General features: G+C 46.2%; 1 protein-coding gene across 1 annotated transcript in view; it reads right to left on the reverse strand.

The window, feature by feature from the left end:
- The window catches only part of LOC128721186 (dedicator of cytokinesis protein 2), a 31,433-nt gene that overhangs the window by 824 nt on the left and 10,525 nt on the right, over positions 1-20,084 (reverse strand). The window contains exons 2-10 of the mRNA XM_053814913.1: positions 8,309-10,532; positions 7,709-8,237; positions 5,495-5,608; positions 3,179-5,062; positions 2,602-3,110; positions 2,415-2,522; positions 1,877-1,984; positions 346-421; positions 57-266 (exon numbers count right to left, since the gene is read on the reverse strand). Coding sequence (XP_053670888.1) covers positions 57-266; positions 346-421; positions 1,877-1,984; positions 2,415-2,522; positions 2,602-3,110; positions 3,179-5,062; positions 5,495-5,608; positions 7,709-8,237; positions 8,309-10,532 — 5,762 coding nt within the window. The remainder of the gene's footprint in view (positions 1-56; positions 267-345; positions 422-1,876; positions 1,985-2,414; positions 2,523-2,601; positions 3,111-3,178; positions 5,063-5,494; positions 5,609-7,708; positions 8,238-8,308; positions 10,533-20,084) is intronic.

Consider the following 20,084-nt stretch of genomic DNA (forward strand, 5'->3'; position numbering starts at 1 on the left):
ATATGGATCGGAAATCGAACCAGGCGCCCTCTTGAGAGCGTTGGGATGAGCCCTACCTCCTCAGTAAGCTCGAAGACGGGTAGTGAGCTGGTAGGTGTAGTGACTGTAGACGAAACGGTCACGGTGTTGCTGGACAACAGACTCATTGGTCCGCCACTGTCCCTGTCGGAGGAGATGATACTCGATCCTTGCTCGCTCGCGGTCGACACGGGGCTGGTGTAGAACTGGCTGTTTGATACCGATAAGCTCAACGACTCCCGGTCCATCTGGGAAAAAGGTTTAAAAAATAATAAAACATCAAACACAACCAATGTTCAGGGGGCCCATTAATGTTTTGCTGCTTACCTTGCGACTCGATCGTCGTTTTGTGAGCGTTTTGTCCTTCTTCGTCTTCGATCCCGGTGAAGTACCGAGCGAAGTTCTAATAAAATTGAACGAAAAAAAAAATGGGGAGAATAAAAAAAAATCATTGAAATAATAACAAAGAAAATTGCACCAAAACGAAGAGCATATGGCACACGGTTTTTTTACACAAGTAAATAAAGCAACCGTAAACTTATAATTCACAACGAAATACGAAAAGAGGGACGCAAGAGATACGAATGATTGTAAATGGCACGAAGCAGTAAAGTAAACACAAATTCACCGTGTAGAAGTCGTGGCAAAAGCAACAAAAGAAGGAGCAAGTTTATTAATGCTGCAGAAAGGAAAAAATATGCTGGGACATGATTTTCCCGTTCGAGTGAAGTATGTGCGATGATAGATCGAGCCTGTAGAGGATATTCGTTTGCAGGGCAGGAAGAAAATCACACGAGAGAAGAAGAAGAAGAGAAAAATAGTAATATAAATATTATTGAACGCCGTAGCTGCCCAGCAAGTAGCGATAGTAGCGATCAGCTTTCTATATGCGCCCCAAAGTTAATTAATCAATTGAAACGAAAGTAAGGAAAATGGACGATTTGCCGTTGACTATAAGTTGTCGTATTCTTAGTTACCAACGGCGAGGAGGTTAGTGTTGTTGTATGACAACAGTGAATAGGAAGAAGGCGAATCTAACAAACGTAAGTTGGCACCCGCAGCGTCTTGAAAGAGGGTGTTGCGCACGATCATCTTTGAGAGTCGTTTCGCTTCGTTTCAGCTCAGAAAGTAGGACTGTCGAAGAGGAGAGAAGACAGCAAGGATACGAGAGATGTGGAAACGTACACACCCACACACACACACACGAACGCACACACGTACACACAAAACGACTCACAGCGAACGCGAATTCCACACCATCCAATGGATAAAGATCCTGCTGGATCTTACTAGCATCTATTGTGCTTATCGCCTACCGGTTGGTTTTTCTTTTGAAGGAGTTCACACGTTTGCTTCAGACACGCCTGGAGATGTTGCCGAGATTTGTTGCTATTGACCTAACAGAACTTTCGTACTACGGGCCTCTTTTCTTTCCTAAATCCTACATCGCGTTGGGTTTCTCCGGTCGAAATAATAAAGAAACGTGAAATTTGCTGTTCTATGGCAACCTGCGAATGTTACCATTAAAGATCACCGGATAGAACCAGCAGTGACCTTCGCAATGGCAAATTTTCGTACAATTGAACGTACGAAGTTTAACGAAACGATAGAAAAAAAACACATATACACACACAAACAAACATAAGAAAATGTAAATATTAAACATTATCTAAGAAGACGCAAAAGGTATATCTAATGCCAAATTCAATTACGTTGCGTGTAAGGGTACTTGAAACAATGTGCGGCTTTCGCTCAAATTTCTCTATGAACGTGTAAGAGTGTGTAGCTATTTGGCAAATTTGTAAAACACAAAATGGCAAAAATGGAAAACCATGGGCAAATAAATTTGTATACGAACTGTCGCAGTTTGGTGCCAATCTTGGTCGAAAGGTTAGAAATCAATTTCCCGCCGGAACCGTTTGCCGTAAAGCTGGACAGACTTATGCGATCGAACTCGAATAAGTCGCTATCATGGCAATGGACAGTTTGTGATGCGATGCAATAATTTTGTTTCACGATTTTAATAGTTTGCGATGAGATCACACGCGACGTAAAAAGGACATGCCGCGGGCCATAATGTGGAAGGGAAAAAGGGAAAGAATGAACACATTTCAATTTCGGTCGGTTGTTTCAGCAACGGAAAATGTTGGAAGTTTGCATATTGATCGTAGGAATGGTAAAATCATCTACATTACTATTTTAATAAATTGCTGAAAAATTCAGAAAAAGGCAAGGATTTCAACTCATAATCCACAGTTCAGGTTCCTTCGATCAATATGAAAACTACCCCAGTTTCGCACTTGTTTTCTGCTCGCAAAGCATTGCAGAAAAAGTTCTGGTTAGTTCACATTCAGAGACGTTGCTGAGCGTTTCGCTCACTTCAATCACCCACATACCTTGCTAGATTGACCGTATTGAAGTTGGCCAAGTTGGCGATGGTATTCTTGAATCCTCCAGAGCTGGTCGTCGTTGGACGACTGTTTTGGTTCTTCGAGATTCCGCTACTGCAAGAGGGTAAAAAAACACAGCTCAGCGTTAGAATGACCAAAAAAAGCGTCGGAATGGACGTAATTTTCCACTTACTCCGAGGATCCTATGCTCGTTTCCGATAGACGGCTAGAATCTAAGCTGATTTGGGGCTGGTTGGCGGAAATGTGCCGCCGCAACGTAACCTCCGCATCACGATCGATTTTGATATCAGTCGCCCGTTTGCCATACTTCGCCTCCACGTTCGCTTGTATGACGCAGAAGCACTTTTCCAACTGATCATGCAACGGCAACAGTGTGGCGGGTGCTTTCATCTTGTGTAGGAGCAGGGCCACCTCGAGCAAGGGAATTTGTGACGCGATCACATCCTTCAACCGTGCTACAAGATGATCGTCACCAGGGTGCTGTTCTAGGTAGTCGGGCGTGAGGAACGCTTCCTCATAGATCGGTAAACCGCCGTTGATCGCAGCATCGACTACGCCCTTAATGATGGCACTGAGCGAATGGATCGGTATCCGTGGGTCACTCTGGTGCTCCAACACTAGCTCCCGGATCGCGCGATTCTTCGCATCTACCGTTTCGATGGCCATTTCAATTGGTGATATCTGCAAACACGCAAACAAATCAAATGATTCGTCCTGGATAGTTCCGGGTCTTTCGCAACAGTGCTTACCTTGATGGTTTCTGATGATTTCACTGGGAACCAGCGCAAGATGCCCGGTAAAGGATCGGTAGTGCGGATGATCGTACGCTCGTAGAACGTACCGGCAATGTCGTCCCCGCTGACTCCGCTTTCCCGTATCGGGCGGCTAAACTGAAACTCGCTCACGTTGTTCGATTTGTAGAACTTCACGATGTTGGACGCGATCGTTTGCGTGCTCTTACTACCAAACCGTATGTCCCTGCTGACCGGGTCCACCTTCACAATCTGAATGAACTCTCCTTCACACTGGCTGATTTCTGCACCAGGCGTCAGCGTCGTCAGCAGCTCAGCCCGCGGGTGCTGGCTCAGTATGCGCGTATTGAACGAGCCCGCATCCTCGTACTCATTGCCCCGATACACGAACTCTTTATTGCGCAGAAACTCCGGAAAACCGGTCCCGTAGAAGGTCACACGATAGTAGATCGACTCGTAGCGTGTCGTCCTCAGTATGCTTTCGTAGAATTGAGCCATCTTCTTGTGTAGCTCGCTCAGACTCAGGTAATCGTACACCTCATCTTCGTACTGCTTCGCTAGCTCCTTACACAAGTCGATCGCGCACTCCCACATCTTGCCTTTATCGAACAGGTCGATCATGCTGCGGTAGAGCTGCTCCTTTAGCGTTCGGTGCGTCGAGCAGGAGTAGTGGCGCTTGGATTTCAGCAGCAGCGACAGTGACGTATCGTCCCAGTACAACTCGTTGCTGTGCAGCTTCAGCGTGTACGCGGCCTCCGTGAAGTTGTCGAACTCCATGTGGAGCTCGTACAGCTTGTCCACGTAGCGTATGTACATTTCCTTCCGATTCACGTCCGAATAGAACTGCAGCAAGCTGACCGTGCACGCCATACGATTCTCCTTGCTTTCGTCGTGTATCAGGCAGCGGTACTCCAGCAGCTTCTCCATCAGCCGGGTCAGTATCTGGACGCACTGCACCCCGTACGTCTGCAGCGTGCTGTGATTGCTACACGATTCGTGCATGATCTCGTAGAACAGATCCTTGTACTCTTCGTCACCGTAGCCGCCCTCGATGTAGTGGTCCAGCTTTTCGATGATCTCCTTCTCGAAATCGTTAAAGTTGCCCTTTATGTGTGCCGTGTTGCGCTTCGTGTCACCGTAGCTCTCCATGGCGTACTTCGAGCTGTAGTATTCGCACTGCATCATGTCGAAGAAGATCGGTATCGTCGCCCGGCGCAGATCCTCCTCCGGTATCATGCTCATCTCCAAGATCGGCCCGACCAACCGAGGCACGAACATGATCTTGTGCTCGCCCAAGTTGAACCACATCTTCCGAATCTCGAACACCGTCTCGCGCCGTATGTCCCGATAGTTGCTGCGTATGACCGACTGCTTCGTTTTGGTGAACAGATTCAACTGCAAGGCCGGTTGGGTCAGGAACGTTATCGAGCACTGGAAGTAGTTCGACCAGACCTGCTTCTCGAACGGGCTGAAAAACTGATCCATAATAATGGCGGCGAAGTGGCGCAGGCTACCCAAAATCACCATGTTCTGGTGCATGATCATGTCCAGCCAGTCGATCGGGAAGACTGGCTTCGAGACGAGCTCCTGGAACACGAGCAGTATCTCGGTGAGGAAGTCAAGCAGATCGTAACTGGTGAGGAAGCTGCGCACGTAGCACTGGTAGTGGGACTCCGTCATACTCCGGAAGATCCCGAGCATGATGGCGACCAGATTGCCCACGAGCGGGTTACTCCGGTCCATCGCGATCGAACTCTGGATCACCGTGCGCAACAGGATCAGCATGATATCCCGAATGTCGTTGTCCACGGGACCGATGTCTTCCTCCCCTTGGAACAGTAGCTCCAGCATGTTGTTCATTATGTTGACACATTCGGCCACCTAGTATACACAAGCATCGTGAGCAACGGGAGGGTGAGTGAAAGAAAGAAACCAAATACGGACGATGAGAAATGTCCCAAAGGGCGTGTAAAAAGGGAAGTTGAACTACGTTCTCGCTATGCGGTGAGGAGTTGTATACGAAGTATTCATAATCGCACACCACTGTCACACTCAAACGGTCACGCGCAAACTAAAAACGATAGCTCGTTAATGGGTAGTAAAAATTGCACACACAAAACTTTGCTTGCGGTCAAATCGTATATACTGCCAAAAAAGAGAAGCATTATGCTGCAACGAGGTTTGGAAGACTACACGTACGTACTACACGCTACACGTACGTCGCAGTAAGAGCATTTGTGAAAAAGAGGTGGAGAGTTGAGAGCACGAGTATCATAGAAAGATTCATAAGCCTGTTAAGAGACGCAACTATACCTTTGTTTTAGCGGTGGTTTCACGCGTGTGTAGCTGGGATTTGCTTTCCCCAAGCACTCTAGCTGCTTTGCTAAGATTTTTCTCCTGCTGCCGAAGGTCGAACATAAAGTCACCCTGTGTCGTTACGCGATACAAAACGCATCATGATCGCCCCACCAGTGCGCACACGCACGTTAGCACACCACCATCATATCACCATCATTTGTACCACATAATCACCATCATTGCCATCATCATCATCATCATCCCGTGTAGAGGAACAACATTTGGTGCAGGACATGGGACGCCAGGTTGTGAAGGGTTCGTTTGTTTGTTGGTTTAGTTTTGTTCCGAGGGTTGTGTTTCGTGTAGTCGACGTGCCCATTTGAATACGTTATCAATTTTATGCAAATTTTGTTTACATATAAATTTGAAATTGAGACACACGTGGACGGTAAGCGAATAGAGCAAATTGGGTTGCGCACAACATAGTAAAGGAAGAGGCAAAAAGGCACACAAAATTGATGAAAATTGTTTCAAAAAATAAAAGGCCACGGAATACAACAGAAAATTAACAGAATTGAAACAAAAATATTCACGCATCAGTAGCAACAATCAGTTACAATTGATTCGATAGCGAATAGTGTTGTGCACAAATTATTAGACAAGATTAAATATGCGATACACATATAGCAGAAAATAAAAAAAAACACGTGCGTCAAGAAAAAAAAATTGCATGTTTTGCAAAAAATCACGTATGATTGGGCAGCGTTTTGTATGGTGGTAAAATGTGTACATTTTGGGATTCAATTGTTGCATTTCCAACCACCGGATGGATGATGGATTTCGATTTGTTGTTCGTAGGGTGGAGGGTTGTTCGTATTCAGCGGGTATTGTGGAACGGTTTTGGATTGTGCCGTGTGGGAAATGATCAGGATGAAGGCGGACGGTGGGTTCAGGAGGGAAAATCAGGAATGTAAATAGAGACGTCGCGAAAAGGGAAGGAAAAGAGAAAAAGAAAATACAACTTGTTAAACTCATCTGGATTATAGATCTACGAGTATTGCTACGTCAGTAAGAATCCCGGACACCGAACCGAACATATAATTCCAATACGAAGTTATGAATGTGGGATGGGTGGGTAGAGGTCTACGCAAGTATTGCTAGATGCACTATCCACCAACGAAATGGTTCTATTGCAATGAGCAACGTTAGCCGAGCGGTTGTTAATGAACAAACACGTTCCAATTTACACTATTCTATAATGGAATGATCTAGGAGATGAAAGAAGTTAGGTAATGTGTTGGATCTACGACATCTAAAAGCTGTATGAGGCTTTTAGAGTGAATTTTATGAGCATAAATAACATGATTACTATTGGATGATATTAACAAGCATGTTGAAATATGCTAATGTAACAGAAGGAAGTTTATGGATTGTAGGGATTTACACAGTAATGAAGAGCACGGAGTAATGGTGAAATTGAAATGAGGCCATTATTTTTCATAATGGATACATATAGGTTTCCGGAAGGATATAGGGCGATAGGGTGATGGTTGATTGCTGTTTTACCGTGGTGAAGGTGTACTGGCAAAACAGCTCGATGCGGTGTGGTGTGGTGTATGATGAGCATTTGTTGCTTTTTCCCCATCGAGCCCGGGAAAATCCATTCGTGATAAGTACGGTAGCACACCGTGCGGGACAAGACAGACACACATAGAAGAACACGTGAACAGAGAGGGGTGATCGGTGATGGGAGCTTTTGCATGCTTCGTTTGATGGGAACACAGAAACGGGCACACATGATATCAAGTAACGACGGCATAGTGCAAAGTTGTGGGTATGCCTCGTCCTGAGCGCAAGCAGAAAAACGAATGCTTTATGAAGTAGCTGGTGAGCACATTCCTGATGGTGATCGGTTGAACTAGCTTACAGGTGAGGGTGGGTGCGAGCAGAAAAATCAAACGACAGCCAAACAGACAGCACACTTAGAGTAAGAGAAAAGAAGAGAGTGACAGTGGAAAGTGATGGACCCTGGCGAAAAGATAACCAGCAGCATCCATTCAAACGTACGTACAAATCAAACACACATTGCATGCAAAACGAAATGGAAACAATTGTCACACACACACAAAAAGTGAACGAACACAAACGAACAGGATAGAATCTCATCTCTGCTGCGACAGTTCCAAGGCAGTGAGAATGAGAAGAGCATGGAAAAGTGGTGCCACTTACCTCTTCCTTGCTTTCCAGCTTGTCCTTTATCTGCCGGCAGAACACGGGCAACAGAATTGCCCGACATTTGGGGAGCTTAAACAACTTCGAATCGACCACATCCTTGATGCACGTCATTTTCGACTGATTAAGCCGGCCCGTGGGCACGTTCGAGATGATGTCGACGATTTTCTGGCTTAGCTTTACCGGATCGTACACCTGCATCAAATCGGATGCAATGATGTGCAGGTACTTTAGCAGAGCGCCCTGGGACTTTAACAAGTCATTCTGGAACTTGATCAGCTCGGAGAACGACTCCAGCAGCTCCTCCAGGCTCGCCTCGAACAGCTCACGATCTTTGCCCTGGTTCAGGTCGGCGAACAGCAGTCGCGAGCGGATGATGAACATCATGATGTACTGCAGATATTTCGTGGTGCGAAACAACGCCTCGTCGTTTTCGTTCACAGTGAAAATGTTTGCCATGGCACGATCTTTCGATATGTTGTTTATCGCGTTCCGGATATGCGTTTGGACTATGTTTATAAGCTTCCTGAAATTTGCGAAACGGTTCGATCAGCAACGCATTTGCAACAGATCGTGGTTGCGAGCGGTTATACTTACTCGTACGCTAATGTGGCTGAAAAACTCTCGTTGATGTACAGATCGAGCACGGACTGGAAGTGTTGATACTTGAGATCGTACACAATCTCGATCAGTCGCAGCAGACATTTGAACACCAGATTATCGTACTTTGGCGGGTCGTCGTTAGACACTAGGATGTTGAACAGGGCATCTAGAATGTCCTGCAGAAACTTGACCACCTCCTCGCACCGTACGTTCATGAGAGCGTTCAATGATTCTTCCATTTTCTCCTTCCGGGAGGACCAATTCAGCAACCCAAGGATGTCGACGTTCTGCGTAAGCTTGGTACTGCACAGATTCGTCTCGAGAGTGAAACTATCCTTCGACGCTAGACTGAATCCGCTGATCGACGGCTTAGAGCTGCCGTTCGGTAGCTCCTCCGCTAGCGAGGGCAACCCCAGATAATTAAACTGTGTCTCTTCATCATACTTCTTGTGGTCGATCTTGTATACCAGCAGCGTGTGGCGCTTGTGTTGCAACGTCGTACCGTCATCATTCATCAGCCGCACGTATGATAACCCGAATGGTTTTTCCGATCGATCTTTCGCCTCGTTCGAGCTGCGATGCTTAAAAGTAAATCGGAGATGGCACTGCTTAAACTCCTCGATCGGCACGTCTATCTTGAACGTTTCGTTCCATTTTGGCCGATCTTCGTGGTAGTAGATGACGGACTTATACTCATTCAAAAGATTGCCTCCGCCACCGTAGCTGATGACACCCGGGATCACGTTTCCGTCCTTATTGCACACATACGCCGTCACCTCGATGTTTTTATCGCTACTCTTGGAACCCTTGGAAAACTCGCCGGACACCAACGTAAGGTAGAGATCGTTCCGCACATCGCCCGGAAATATCACTTCTGGAAAGCCCATCTTCCGAGCGAACGCCACATTTCCCAGCACGAGATGGGGATACTCGTCCCGTACCTGCTTGATGTCCCCAAACAGGATGTCAACACTGATCCATATGGCTGCATCACTCTTCTCTCCAAGATCCTTGTTCGTGATCAACTTGCGAAGCGTCGTTTCTAGCGGCTCTTTTTCGCACGGAATGAACGGCATCTTTATCTGGGTATCACTTTTGAAATCTTCCGAGCGCTTTATAATCGGCCGCAGGTCGAGCGTAGCCACACCGAAAGGCCGGCGCATGTCGTACTCGTTGCCGGTGCTCATCGAGAGAGAAGAACCTCCGTTTGGTGTTCCAGAGGTGGAAGATCCACCAGCGCTGCTGCCACCACCACCGGGTCCGGGCGAAGAAGGATAGCTCATCTGGGAGGATAGGTGATTCCGGTGCGATTTGTAGCTCCCGGTGCCGGTGGAGTTGGCCATGCTGCTTCGACGATGATCAGTATCCTTGCCATCCATCGCACCGATCCGCACGACGTACGCGACCAGGAAGATTTTGTTTCGGCTCAAATCGTTACCCGAGAGATCCGTGAACAGGACCTTGATGTTGTTGAACTTATCTAGATCCGCCGCCATACCCTGGCGGCTCCACTTAACCACGTAGTTCTCGGTGATCGCCCGCATTTCTTCACCATCGTACAGTGTGAACAGGATCTCCGAATCCTCGCATAATCTACACACGAAGTTGTGCACCGAGAGCAGCAAATTGTGCGAATGGCGATTGACGATGTCCAGCTTGCGGTTCTTGATGTTGGACGTGTTCGCACGTTTGATCCTATCGACCGCATTCAGATGATGCTCGTATAACTGTGTCGTGGAGGTAGACTCGATATCCACTATGTTGCCACTGTCGTCTCGCACGACCATATCCAGATTAAGGATCTTATTGCCCGTGTCAATCTCGCTCGTCGCCTTTAGCTTGATGTTTTTCATCTCATCCACTGGCAGATTGCCGGAGAGCAACTGTGACCGTAACCGTATCAGCTCCAGCATTTTGATCTGTATCAGCTTCAAGGAGGGATGTGTGGATAGGTACAGCCTTCGGTAGAGAATCTGCCACTCCCGCAGCACCGTCGTGATCTCCTCGACGATCTCGGTGCGCCGGATCACCAGGTCTCCATCGCGAGATGTTTTGGTTTCGACCTGATGGACGTACGCCTTCGGGAAGATACCGGTAGCGCCCGTGTTACTGTTGCGCCCGTAGTACCAGTGGGAGGATTCCTGCTCGATCACGACCGTATCGCCGACGTCCAGATCGATGTGGTGTTTCTTTTCCAGAGTGGTGTAGTTTGCCTTCGCTGTGAACGGAAGAAGGGAACAAACGAAACTGATCAGCTTCTCGTCGACTGTTGTGGTCGGTGCATCCCCTGATACTGATGGGGTTTTGTCCCCCAGCAGCCAGCGTCCGTTTCACGGAATCCACCGGAACCAAGGTGCATCCGGAGAGAGGATTATTTTGAATTCGGGTTGACCTTCGTGGCTTGTTTAGCTTTCACGACCCAGAAAAAGGGGAGAGACGAACGTTTATATTCCATAGATGGAACGATGCTAATCCGATTCAAACAATCAGAGTGCTCCCGTTCGCAAAATTAGCAGGCACCTTTCATTCATCAGTCGCCCCTATTTCCCATGAACCAACAGCCCCCCAGGCCGTTTGCGAGAGTAAAAGTTGATTGAACAAGATTCAATTAATTAATGGTTCACGGTGGTTATGGACGCAGCAGCGTTGCAGCGGTCTGAGTACGTAATAACATACCGGTTTTATTTTTTGTGTAAACTAACGAAGATCGCCGATGTGGAAATAGTCGTTTGATATGGGTTGTGTCACTTGTTTATGTTACATTTTTTGACCGATAGTTTTTATACCACGAGGTCAATATCGATAATAGATTAAAATATGTTACGTTTTGTGGTATAGATTGTTGAGGTTGAATTGCCACATGTCATATAATTTGTGCAATGATCCCGACACATGCCGATTTTAGCCGTTATGATTACAATTTTACGAATACGAAGTCCATATACTTAAAAAGCTGATGCTATAAAAATTGCAACAATATTTGCGACGGACGAGATGGTGTTCAACATAGCGAAACATAAAGTGCAACACAAATAAGCACAACAACGAAGGCGAAAATTTGCGCGACGCCAGCATGTCAGTGAACTCGCGGGGCAATTTTGTTTTGCCGCGCCTCGGCCTCGCTCGCTGGGACGAACGCGGGAACTCGTTTGATTGAGAGTTAATTATTGACTCATAAAATGCACCACCGAAACGAGGGAAAATGCAAACAACAATCGTTAACGAATGCAGTTTAAAGCGACACGGCCAACGGCGAGAGCTGATGCATGTGCGATTGTGACGGTTCGTCGAAAGTTTGAGGAGAAAACCAACCAACCAACGGCGCCACTCGTCAAAAGATGGTCCAACGAAGGAAGTGTGGTTGCCTGAAGAGAGTGTGGAAAATAAAACAATATGCCTCACTCGACGACGATAGGGAGGGCAAACGGATCGTGCGGATTTATTTGCCTAATAAATCGACCGTTCTGAAGTGTTGAGGCGACGGTTCCAATCCTCGTTGGCATTCGCCATCCGTATCGAGAAGCCGGAGGAAATTAACGGGTGGTTGGGCAAGTACAACCATGCGAGAAGAGCGTCTGGTTTCGGCATCCTTAACCGACCGAGAGGTCCCCAAGTGAAGGAATGGGGATTATGTGAAACTCAATCACTCCACCATCATAGCAGTAGAACCGAGTCAACCCTTTTTTTCTCGAAACTCAGGAAACCACAACAAGGTTCCACTGCGCGTATCAGCAGCCCTCTTCTGAGAGGTTTTTATTACGCAAGCCTTTGCAACGTTTCTTTGATCCGTAATCATTAGAGCCCGTAATCGTAAGCGAACAAATACGCTCAGTTTAACTTCCATTCTTTCGAGTACCCGTGAAATAGTCCTGCATGCTCATTACTGAGCACTGCACCGACTTTGGAGTGAGCACAATTTCGAAGGGAAGTTTATAATCAACTCCCCTGCATCCAACTTCTCGTACTTTTTTGTACGTAATTCGTATTAAATATTATTCTTCCGCTATCGTTGGTATCACCGTAACCACAGCAAACGGGGCTGAACTTCACCGAGGAAAGAGATTGACTTCAAAGGAGCAGCGGATGGTGGTCGGACATTGGCAGGAAGCAGCAGCACCGTCCGAGAGCACTGCACCTCGTCCGCGTGCAATTAGTTAAATGGGGCGCATCAAAAGCGAAAGTGGCCACAGGTTCAACAAATACACAGGAGGCGGTGTCGATGCCGTGGTTAAATTGAGATGCATTCCGAAGCTGAACGGACCTCTTCCACTCTGCGCCAGTGGAAGCGCATTAAGGATGATTGGAGTTGAAGAAAAAAAAAAGGAAATGCGATAACGAGGGAAAGAGAGACAAGATAGTGGCCGATTCGACGGATTGCATTATTCATAAGGGGTAATAAGATGTTGGTAGCGTAAGGTGCACTGATCGAACGATTACGATGGGATAGTTTGCGAGCATTATACCCAGATTTAGCATTAATTATTCATTCATTTCCTCAGCATACATAACGCTCCTAAATCGTAGATATAAATATGTACAAAGATAAGGATGGGAGGGCCACGTTATAAGATATGAATTAAATCACAAAATTATTGAATTGCCTGAAATGCTTTTAGAATGGTGCTTTGTTTAGCAAACATAATACATTACACATTTATTCGATCTCCAAGCTGATTTTTAGATATTCAAGAAATTTATAGATATATAGATAATCGCATTTAGTTTGCTACTTTAAAGCAATCGCCATCGTGAAGCTAACACATTCGTTTAGCTAAAAATAGGGCATTTCTATGGGCATATCAACGCAAGACATCCGCATCCTATTGAAAGGCCATATTTTGTCTGGGGTACGCATCATTTGAGACCCCTCGTTTGATGGGGTTTATTGGTTACCAAACTATTTCTTCATTTCCAACCGACCAATCCAAACTTAATGATTACTGCACAAAAAGCAATACACCAACAGCAGCACATTCCAGACCATGCACCATTAGTACACAAAGTAACTGGTGCAATGTACGTTCCGGAGCGTCGTGATTGACTGCTTGACTGGCAGTCGAGGTAGAAAAGGATCAGGTTAAATTGTACTCCTTGCCGCGTCGTTGCCGTTTATTACAATTTGTACTCAATGCCGTCGAATCCGTTTCGAAACTGATGACAGAAACTAAACGACCGTTCTAGTGACCCACATAACGCCCAGGAAGAGATCGTCCGTTGTTTGTGGGGCATGTTAAACGCCACTATTTATATACTAGCGGAAACAGTTGGGATGAAGTTTATTAACTATTACGTCTCGCATGCGCTTCTGAAGAATGCTAACAATTTTCGCTACTTTTCCCGGACAATCTCTACTTTTACCCATGATACTCTGTAACGAAAAGTTGGGAATCATTCAAAGTTCACCTTCCTCGAACGATCCGCATCCGGAGAACCCAATTCGATGCATATTTAAATCCAATCTCTTTCTAGAGCTTTACTTTCTTGCTGCTGCAGCAAACACACCGTTCTTTTACTAAACCATTCAACCACAGCAAACAACCGATCGGCTCATGAGTTGTACGAAAGTTTCAAGGTTCGCGAAGAACCACCCAAAAAATCTCATTTCCAGGTTCATCGTGGTGCTTTCGTTTCCGTTCCCCATCGAACTCTTTTCACACCGATTCGAATGTGACCGCGATCGAGATCGCCAGCTAGTGAAAGCAATTTTCGGTCCATCCAATCCGTCGGAATGACGTATGCGGCTTTCCCTATCGCTAGGAGAGTTCTTCGCCTTCTCACCCGAAGGGCCACAGCATGACGAAGAAAGGCGCTATTTTTATAGTCACCTGCGACGGAAAGGAAAACCGATACACGCGCGGACACACATGCCGGTTATTTATTTACGGTAGGATTTTCCTACATTCGCTGACATCTTGTATTTTCCTTGTTTCTGTTTTTGTTTTTGTTTGCCGGCCTACACCGTTTGAATGTGTGTTTGCTTTGCTACATCTGCTCGGTAGCCGGTTGGTGATTTGCTTGAGCATATTATTATCTTTTTTTACCACATCCCCACCAAATCGCGGGCACGATAAGAGAGATACGTTTTGGGGGTGCGAAGGCCGACATATGACATGCCACTGTCGGGGCGCGTTAACATGCAACAAATGGCGGCCATTGTCTGCGAATGCTCACGCACCTCGTCGTGCATGCCCTCTCGTCGTGAAAAGTCACCTGGCCCGCCACGAAAGTGTGCCATTCGCGAGTTGCGGCATCACGTCGAGACTCCAACCGGTCCGTTCCGTTCCGTTCATCGGTACCGGGTTTTCGTGCTTCACGCTCTGGTTAAGCTAACCGAAAGGTGTGGCCACAATCGCAACCTTTGGTGCCCTCCCGGGAGTCGAACGTTGAGCGAGATAGACGTGCCTATCGAGATTAGCAACAGCCTATGTACACCACCCAAAAAGCCGTGGGACATCGGCGATTAATCGGAACTCCGAAAAAATGAAGCAAAATGTAATTAAAAAAAAAGATCGCAAAAGTCCATTTGGGCACACCCTGTTTAAGGTGGTTGCGTGGGAAGGCTTCACCGGTTCTTTGCAAATGTAGTAGGGCATGACACACACCGTAGTTGGCCACATTCGCATTGACGACACTTCGTGGATTTGATCTAGCTGCCCGTGAACCATCTACTGACTTTTTCCGGACGATCTGTAAGCAATTCAAGACAGAGCACTCTCTAAAGTGTTGCCTTGGCGTGCGTTGCATTTTGATTTCATGTGACGCCTCTTTGCGTTGGTGAGAAGCCTCGTTTCGACTTCCAGTGTGAGTCACGGATTAACCGGAATTACCGTCGTTGACGAAGTGCGATGACGAATGGGGCTCGTTGGAAGGAAATGGAAGGCTCGTTGTGATGTTGAAGAAGCCTGTTTGGAGTTGAAGTTGAACAAATGTCTAAGCACTGCAAGTAACCGAACACTAGCACCGTTCATAATTGCAACTTGAAGGTACCTTTTGAACAAATAAAACGGTTCCTTGAAGTGGACTAAATTTACAATCAAAATTAGTTCAAAAATGACACACATAATGTATTAGATCAGCGAGTAGCTGGTCCGCTTGATAGTTCTATATGAATTATCACGTTTTAATGGAAAATATTCATCCTTAAAAAGTGAGATGTTTTAGCCCACATACTGCTAACATATCACGTCACGCATACCCTCAATTTCGGTCGCTCTTGATGGCTTGCTTTTGTTGTACAACCTTCTCGGGGCAATCGCCAAGAGGCAAAAGTGGATGAACATAGCTTCTTTTTAACGTGCCCTCTCTATTCCATACTCACAATTGCAAGCGTGACCGATATGAAGTGGGTCTAGCTGTTGCTGGCAGTCAAAGCCCTTTCGTTTTACATTTGTTTTCTAACAGTGGAAATCTGCTTTCAAATCAAGCAATCCGTAAAAACACAGCTGCCGTTGGTGTACTCTCGACCCCGGCAGCAAGAGTAATCTAGTGGCCCAGATTGCTCACGTTACCAGAACCCCCAATGTGACACCCTCCAAGGCACAGGAATGTCGGCTAGTTTCTGACACATTTTCCGGACGCTTTCAGAAGAATGAAAAGGAGCAAAAAAACGCGTTCGTTGTGATACTAAAGCTCCAGCTTCACTGAGCTAGACGTTGGGTTGGTATGACAGTTTTGCCGTACAAAAGATTCATAACTCGTTGCTCGCTCATTGAAGCCTCTTCTCCCGAGGGCATGCGGTTCTCCACATTTGTGCTTCCTTAAACGTGGTAAGTGCTCTTTTTATTCCTTTCTCCCTCTTTTTTTTGCGAAAAAAACCCCTTCCTGTTGTGGCCTGAATTTTGTGATCGAAAAAAAAGGAATTCCAACCGTTCCTTCCCGTAGAGCGATCTCGACTCGCAGGCGATGAAAACTGTGCCATTAGTGGAGCTGGAGCTGGGGAGGCTCAATGGGGGTTGTAATTCGATACACAAAAACGAAATTCTACACTGCGCTGCGGTAGGGTTTCCGTGCCCGTGGAGACATTTTGCCAGGGCCGGGAAATTTGAATCGCCGGCGAGTTAGTGCTGAGAATAACGCAAAACGTCGAAGAAGAAATACCTTCTACCGCGTGGGGTGGTTTACCGCTGGTTAGTGTAACCCGGGATTGGTTTTTTTTTATTTTCTAATTTCGAACCTCAGCTAAACCATCCCTCAGTCGGCTGCAATCTTATGCTGGCGGATTCTGCACTCGCAGTGGAGGTCTTTTGCTTGGATGGGGGCCACCGGGACTGGGTGGTGGTATGTGGATGAAATATTTATAATTACATTTCACTGGATTTTGGTGGGTTCCGTTGATTTTCCAGCAGGGGCTGAGGAAAAGCAATGGTTCTTGGAGGAGTGGGTAATGCAAACATCGCCAGTATAATTATGAGCCCGTGCGAGCAAACACAATGCCGCCGTCTGTCCGTGGGGCATGTGGGGCAAGAACTGAAGGCAAACATTTGGCCTTGCCTGCTGGAGGAGCAGAAGCAGTTGGGAAGTCATCGTTGCTCGAGGTAGAGGATAAGGTGGAGGTCGACATAGAGGATGACATGTTTTGCATGGCAAAGTCTACGATGGGAGACCAACCAGAGGGTCCATGAAGTTTCCATCGGCAAATGTACCCAATGGGTGCTACACGACGCTTCTTGATGTCAACTTTATGGGGAAAATTCACTTTGAAATGGAATATTTAAGTTATAGTCACACAATTTCTACGTGGGAATTTGTAGCGTAAGTGATTAAGTATGGCGCTAAAAAGGGCTTATAAGGGATAATTCTCCAGAACTGATTTTATCTAAAAAAAACAATTCAAATCGTCGAAGCGTTAACGCCTTTGTTTCGCCGTTGCGCTTTGTTACGCTACTCGCTTCGGCGTAGCATAAGAGCTTTATTTTAAGCAGAAAAAAAACAAACGATACAGCTTTATCGTTATCGCTGCCGCAGCTGCGTGCTTTCGATGCTGTAGAAGAGCATTGACTCATCAAACTCAGTCACGTTAGCGATATACTGTAGAAAGAAAGAAAATACTAGGTCGCTGAGGAAGTAAGTGTTTACATTGTGCGGAATTTCCGAGTTCTGGTAGTGAATTCAAGTCACCAAAGGTGCCTCCTTGTGGGGGCGATAAAAAGCGTGTTAGTTATTGTTTTTTGATGGGTTTCGTAACTGTTGCTTGTGATATCAGAGAAGGCAGCCGAATGAGACACGTGTGATTCTTTAAAATATCAACAAAAAAAAACATGTTTTAGTTTCGAATAGACAACCTAATTTATATTCTGGCAGTTGTTGTACACTTATTTATTTATCCAACAAAACAGTAAACAAAAAAACATTAGTAAATTGCCGAGTTGTTTGCGAATGTTCAACAAAATGCACATTTGTAAACAACCATCTGCAACAGGAGCAACCATCCGAACACATTCCCAAGATGATGCATAAGAAAAGACTATCAAAGCAAGCGCATCTATTATGCAGCTACAGACGTCAGAATTTATGATCCCTCGTTACCAGGATACACGTGAAACGGTGGCCCCATGCAAGTAGGCACAGGTGAACAACAAAAAAGCGACCCAGGCGGGTCCGTTTGAGAAACGCGAGATCGTGAAAGTGAAAGAGAAATGCCAAAGTCAGTGCGTGCGTGTGTCCCCTGGTGTGGCGACGGAATAAAAGTGACCGAAAATGTGGTGCCTATCTGGCAGATACGAGTGAAAACTACCACCGCCCAGCGGAGGACGACATTCGGCATTTGGTTTATTTCCCCCGCTTGCTGGTAGCGGGATTGTGCGAAATGTTAATTAGCAATCCGGCGAAAGTCGAACCTCCGTGGTTGGAAGCCGTAGTGGGAGGGAAGATGGGAGGGGATCGAGGTGCACAATCTCGAGCACACATATTTGTACGATCGAGCGGCCGTGGGCCGGCCTTTCTAGTTCTGGTTTGGTGCGCCTTTGTCGCCATTCCGAGATGAACGATTTACTGCGAGCGATCCCGCGAGAAGAAAGCGCGAAAGTCATCGTTGTCATAGCCGGCATTGCTGAGTGGCCAGCCATCGTTACACATGTGTGTGCACTTTTTTTTGACACCCTTGTCAGTGATTGACCGAGTAGAAAGAGAGACAGTGAGGAAAAAAAAACCTCCCGCCAATGCAACTCACGAGACCGTGGGCTATGCTTTGGCCTGGCAGCAGTTATGTTGCGAAAGGAGGCGAAAAAGAAAAATGCCAAAGCTGGCGGCAACATTTCGTACATTCACACGTGGGCATTTGTAAATTGCGGCAAGCAACAACAAAAAAAGGGCCCGCCGGCAGCATTCGTGGATCATTGGACCGACGCCGTCTTAGGCCGTCCCGACGGTTCGATGTTCGTTAGGCGGCTTGCTTCCACGTGGTAGACGGGGAAAAGCCCTTGCACTTCGTCAGGGCGGTTCCATATGAGTGACCAAAGACGCTGCCGGGAAAGCCGAAGTCGTGGCCAAAACAGCGTGCAGTAATATTCGCTTGTGCTCATCTTAGGCAGGCTTCCGGGAGGCTAAGAGTGATGGTGGGAATTGTGAAAGGTCACGAGAAGGTCGTCGAGGCTCCACGAACGGGGTGAATTATTTAACGGGGGCAGACTTAAAAGCTCCGCATTCGACACAGCCCATGGTTGATGCATGGTTTTTCCCATAACATAAGAAGAAAGTGCGCTCTTGAGTGGAAGCATAAATCTTAAAGGGAAATCAAAACGCAAGAAGAAATATAGTCCATGAAAAGCGAAGTGTTTCTTTCCATTTTAGAGTTTCTAGAGAAATGGAATATTTTAATGGGCTAAGAAGTTTTTATCAAACATATCTTTATCAATGCATTAAGAGGATGAGATTTTTATTTCTTATGTTATTAAGAGATAGCCGATAGAAATGTTCGGATCGTATCAAACGATATGCTGAATAACATATTTGTATTCCAAACCTCTACGCTAATATAAGACTACTCGAATCAAACAGAATTTCGTGGAATACATTATCACAATTGGAAGATCTAAACGATGGCATACAAATTAATCAATAATTAGAGAACCATCCAATCTTTCAGCACTCTATGCCTTTCGAAGACCAAAGCGTGCTAAAAAAGCTCGGGAAATCGATTGCAAAAAGTAAATTGGTTCACATTTCGGTCATGTAACGGTGGTTGAGGAACAAAACAGAATAGAATAAAATTCCATTTCTATTTCCACTTACATAATTTCAAGAAAGAGTAAAAGTTAACGTCATTTTTTTCATTCTCCTGCTTTTCCCAGTGCGATCGAGAGTGAAAGGTTGCGGCCTGCTGGAAAATGAAAGGAAAACCCGTGACGACCGGACCTTCCCGGAACATTCGCGACGAGCGGCAAGAAAATGTAGAAACGGTACACTGATAATTACGATGTGCCATTTGTTTCTGGCTTCTAACGAACACGTGATGGTGAGAGATTTTCATCTTCACGGCATTGTATACAGTCGATTTTCCCAGCGGTTTCGTGCGGGAGCTGATAAACGCCAACTAAAGTCATCGAGAATGGAAAAATAAATAAATAAATGCACAACACACCGAGGTCCGCCATCGTGAAGGTCGAGTTTACCCCATCACTAACCCCAGCTCGTGAGCCAACCTTTTCCACGTACGATCCAAGTCCGATCACGAGGCTCCCAGACAGGTTAAATGGTTTAAAATTCATCACCCGTCCGATCGGTGCCAGCGAGAACGGAAACGTGTTTACGTGTAATGCAACCCACCCCAGGT

The sequence above is a fragment of the Anopheles nili genome, chromosome 2 (assembly GCF_943737925.1).
Source record: "Anopheles nili chromosome 2, idAnoNiliSN_F5_01, whole genome shotgun sequence".
NCBI classification, from domain to species: Eukaryota; Metazoa; Arthropoda; class Insecta; order Diptera; family Culicidae; genus Anopheles; species Anopheles nili.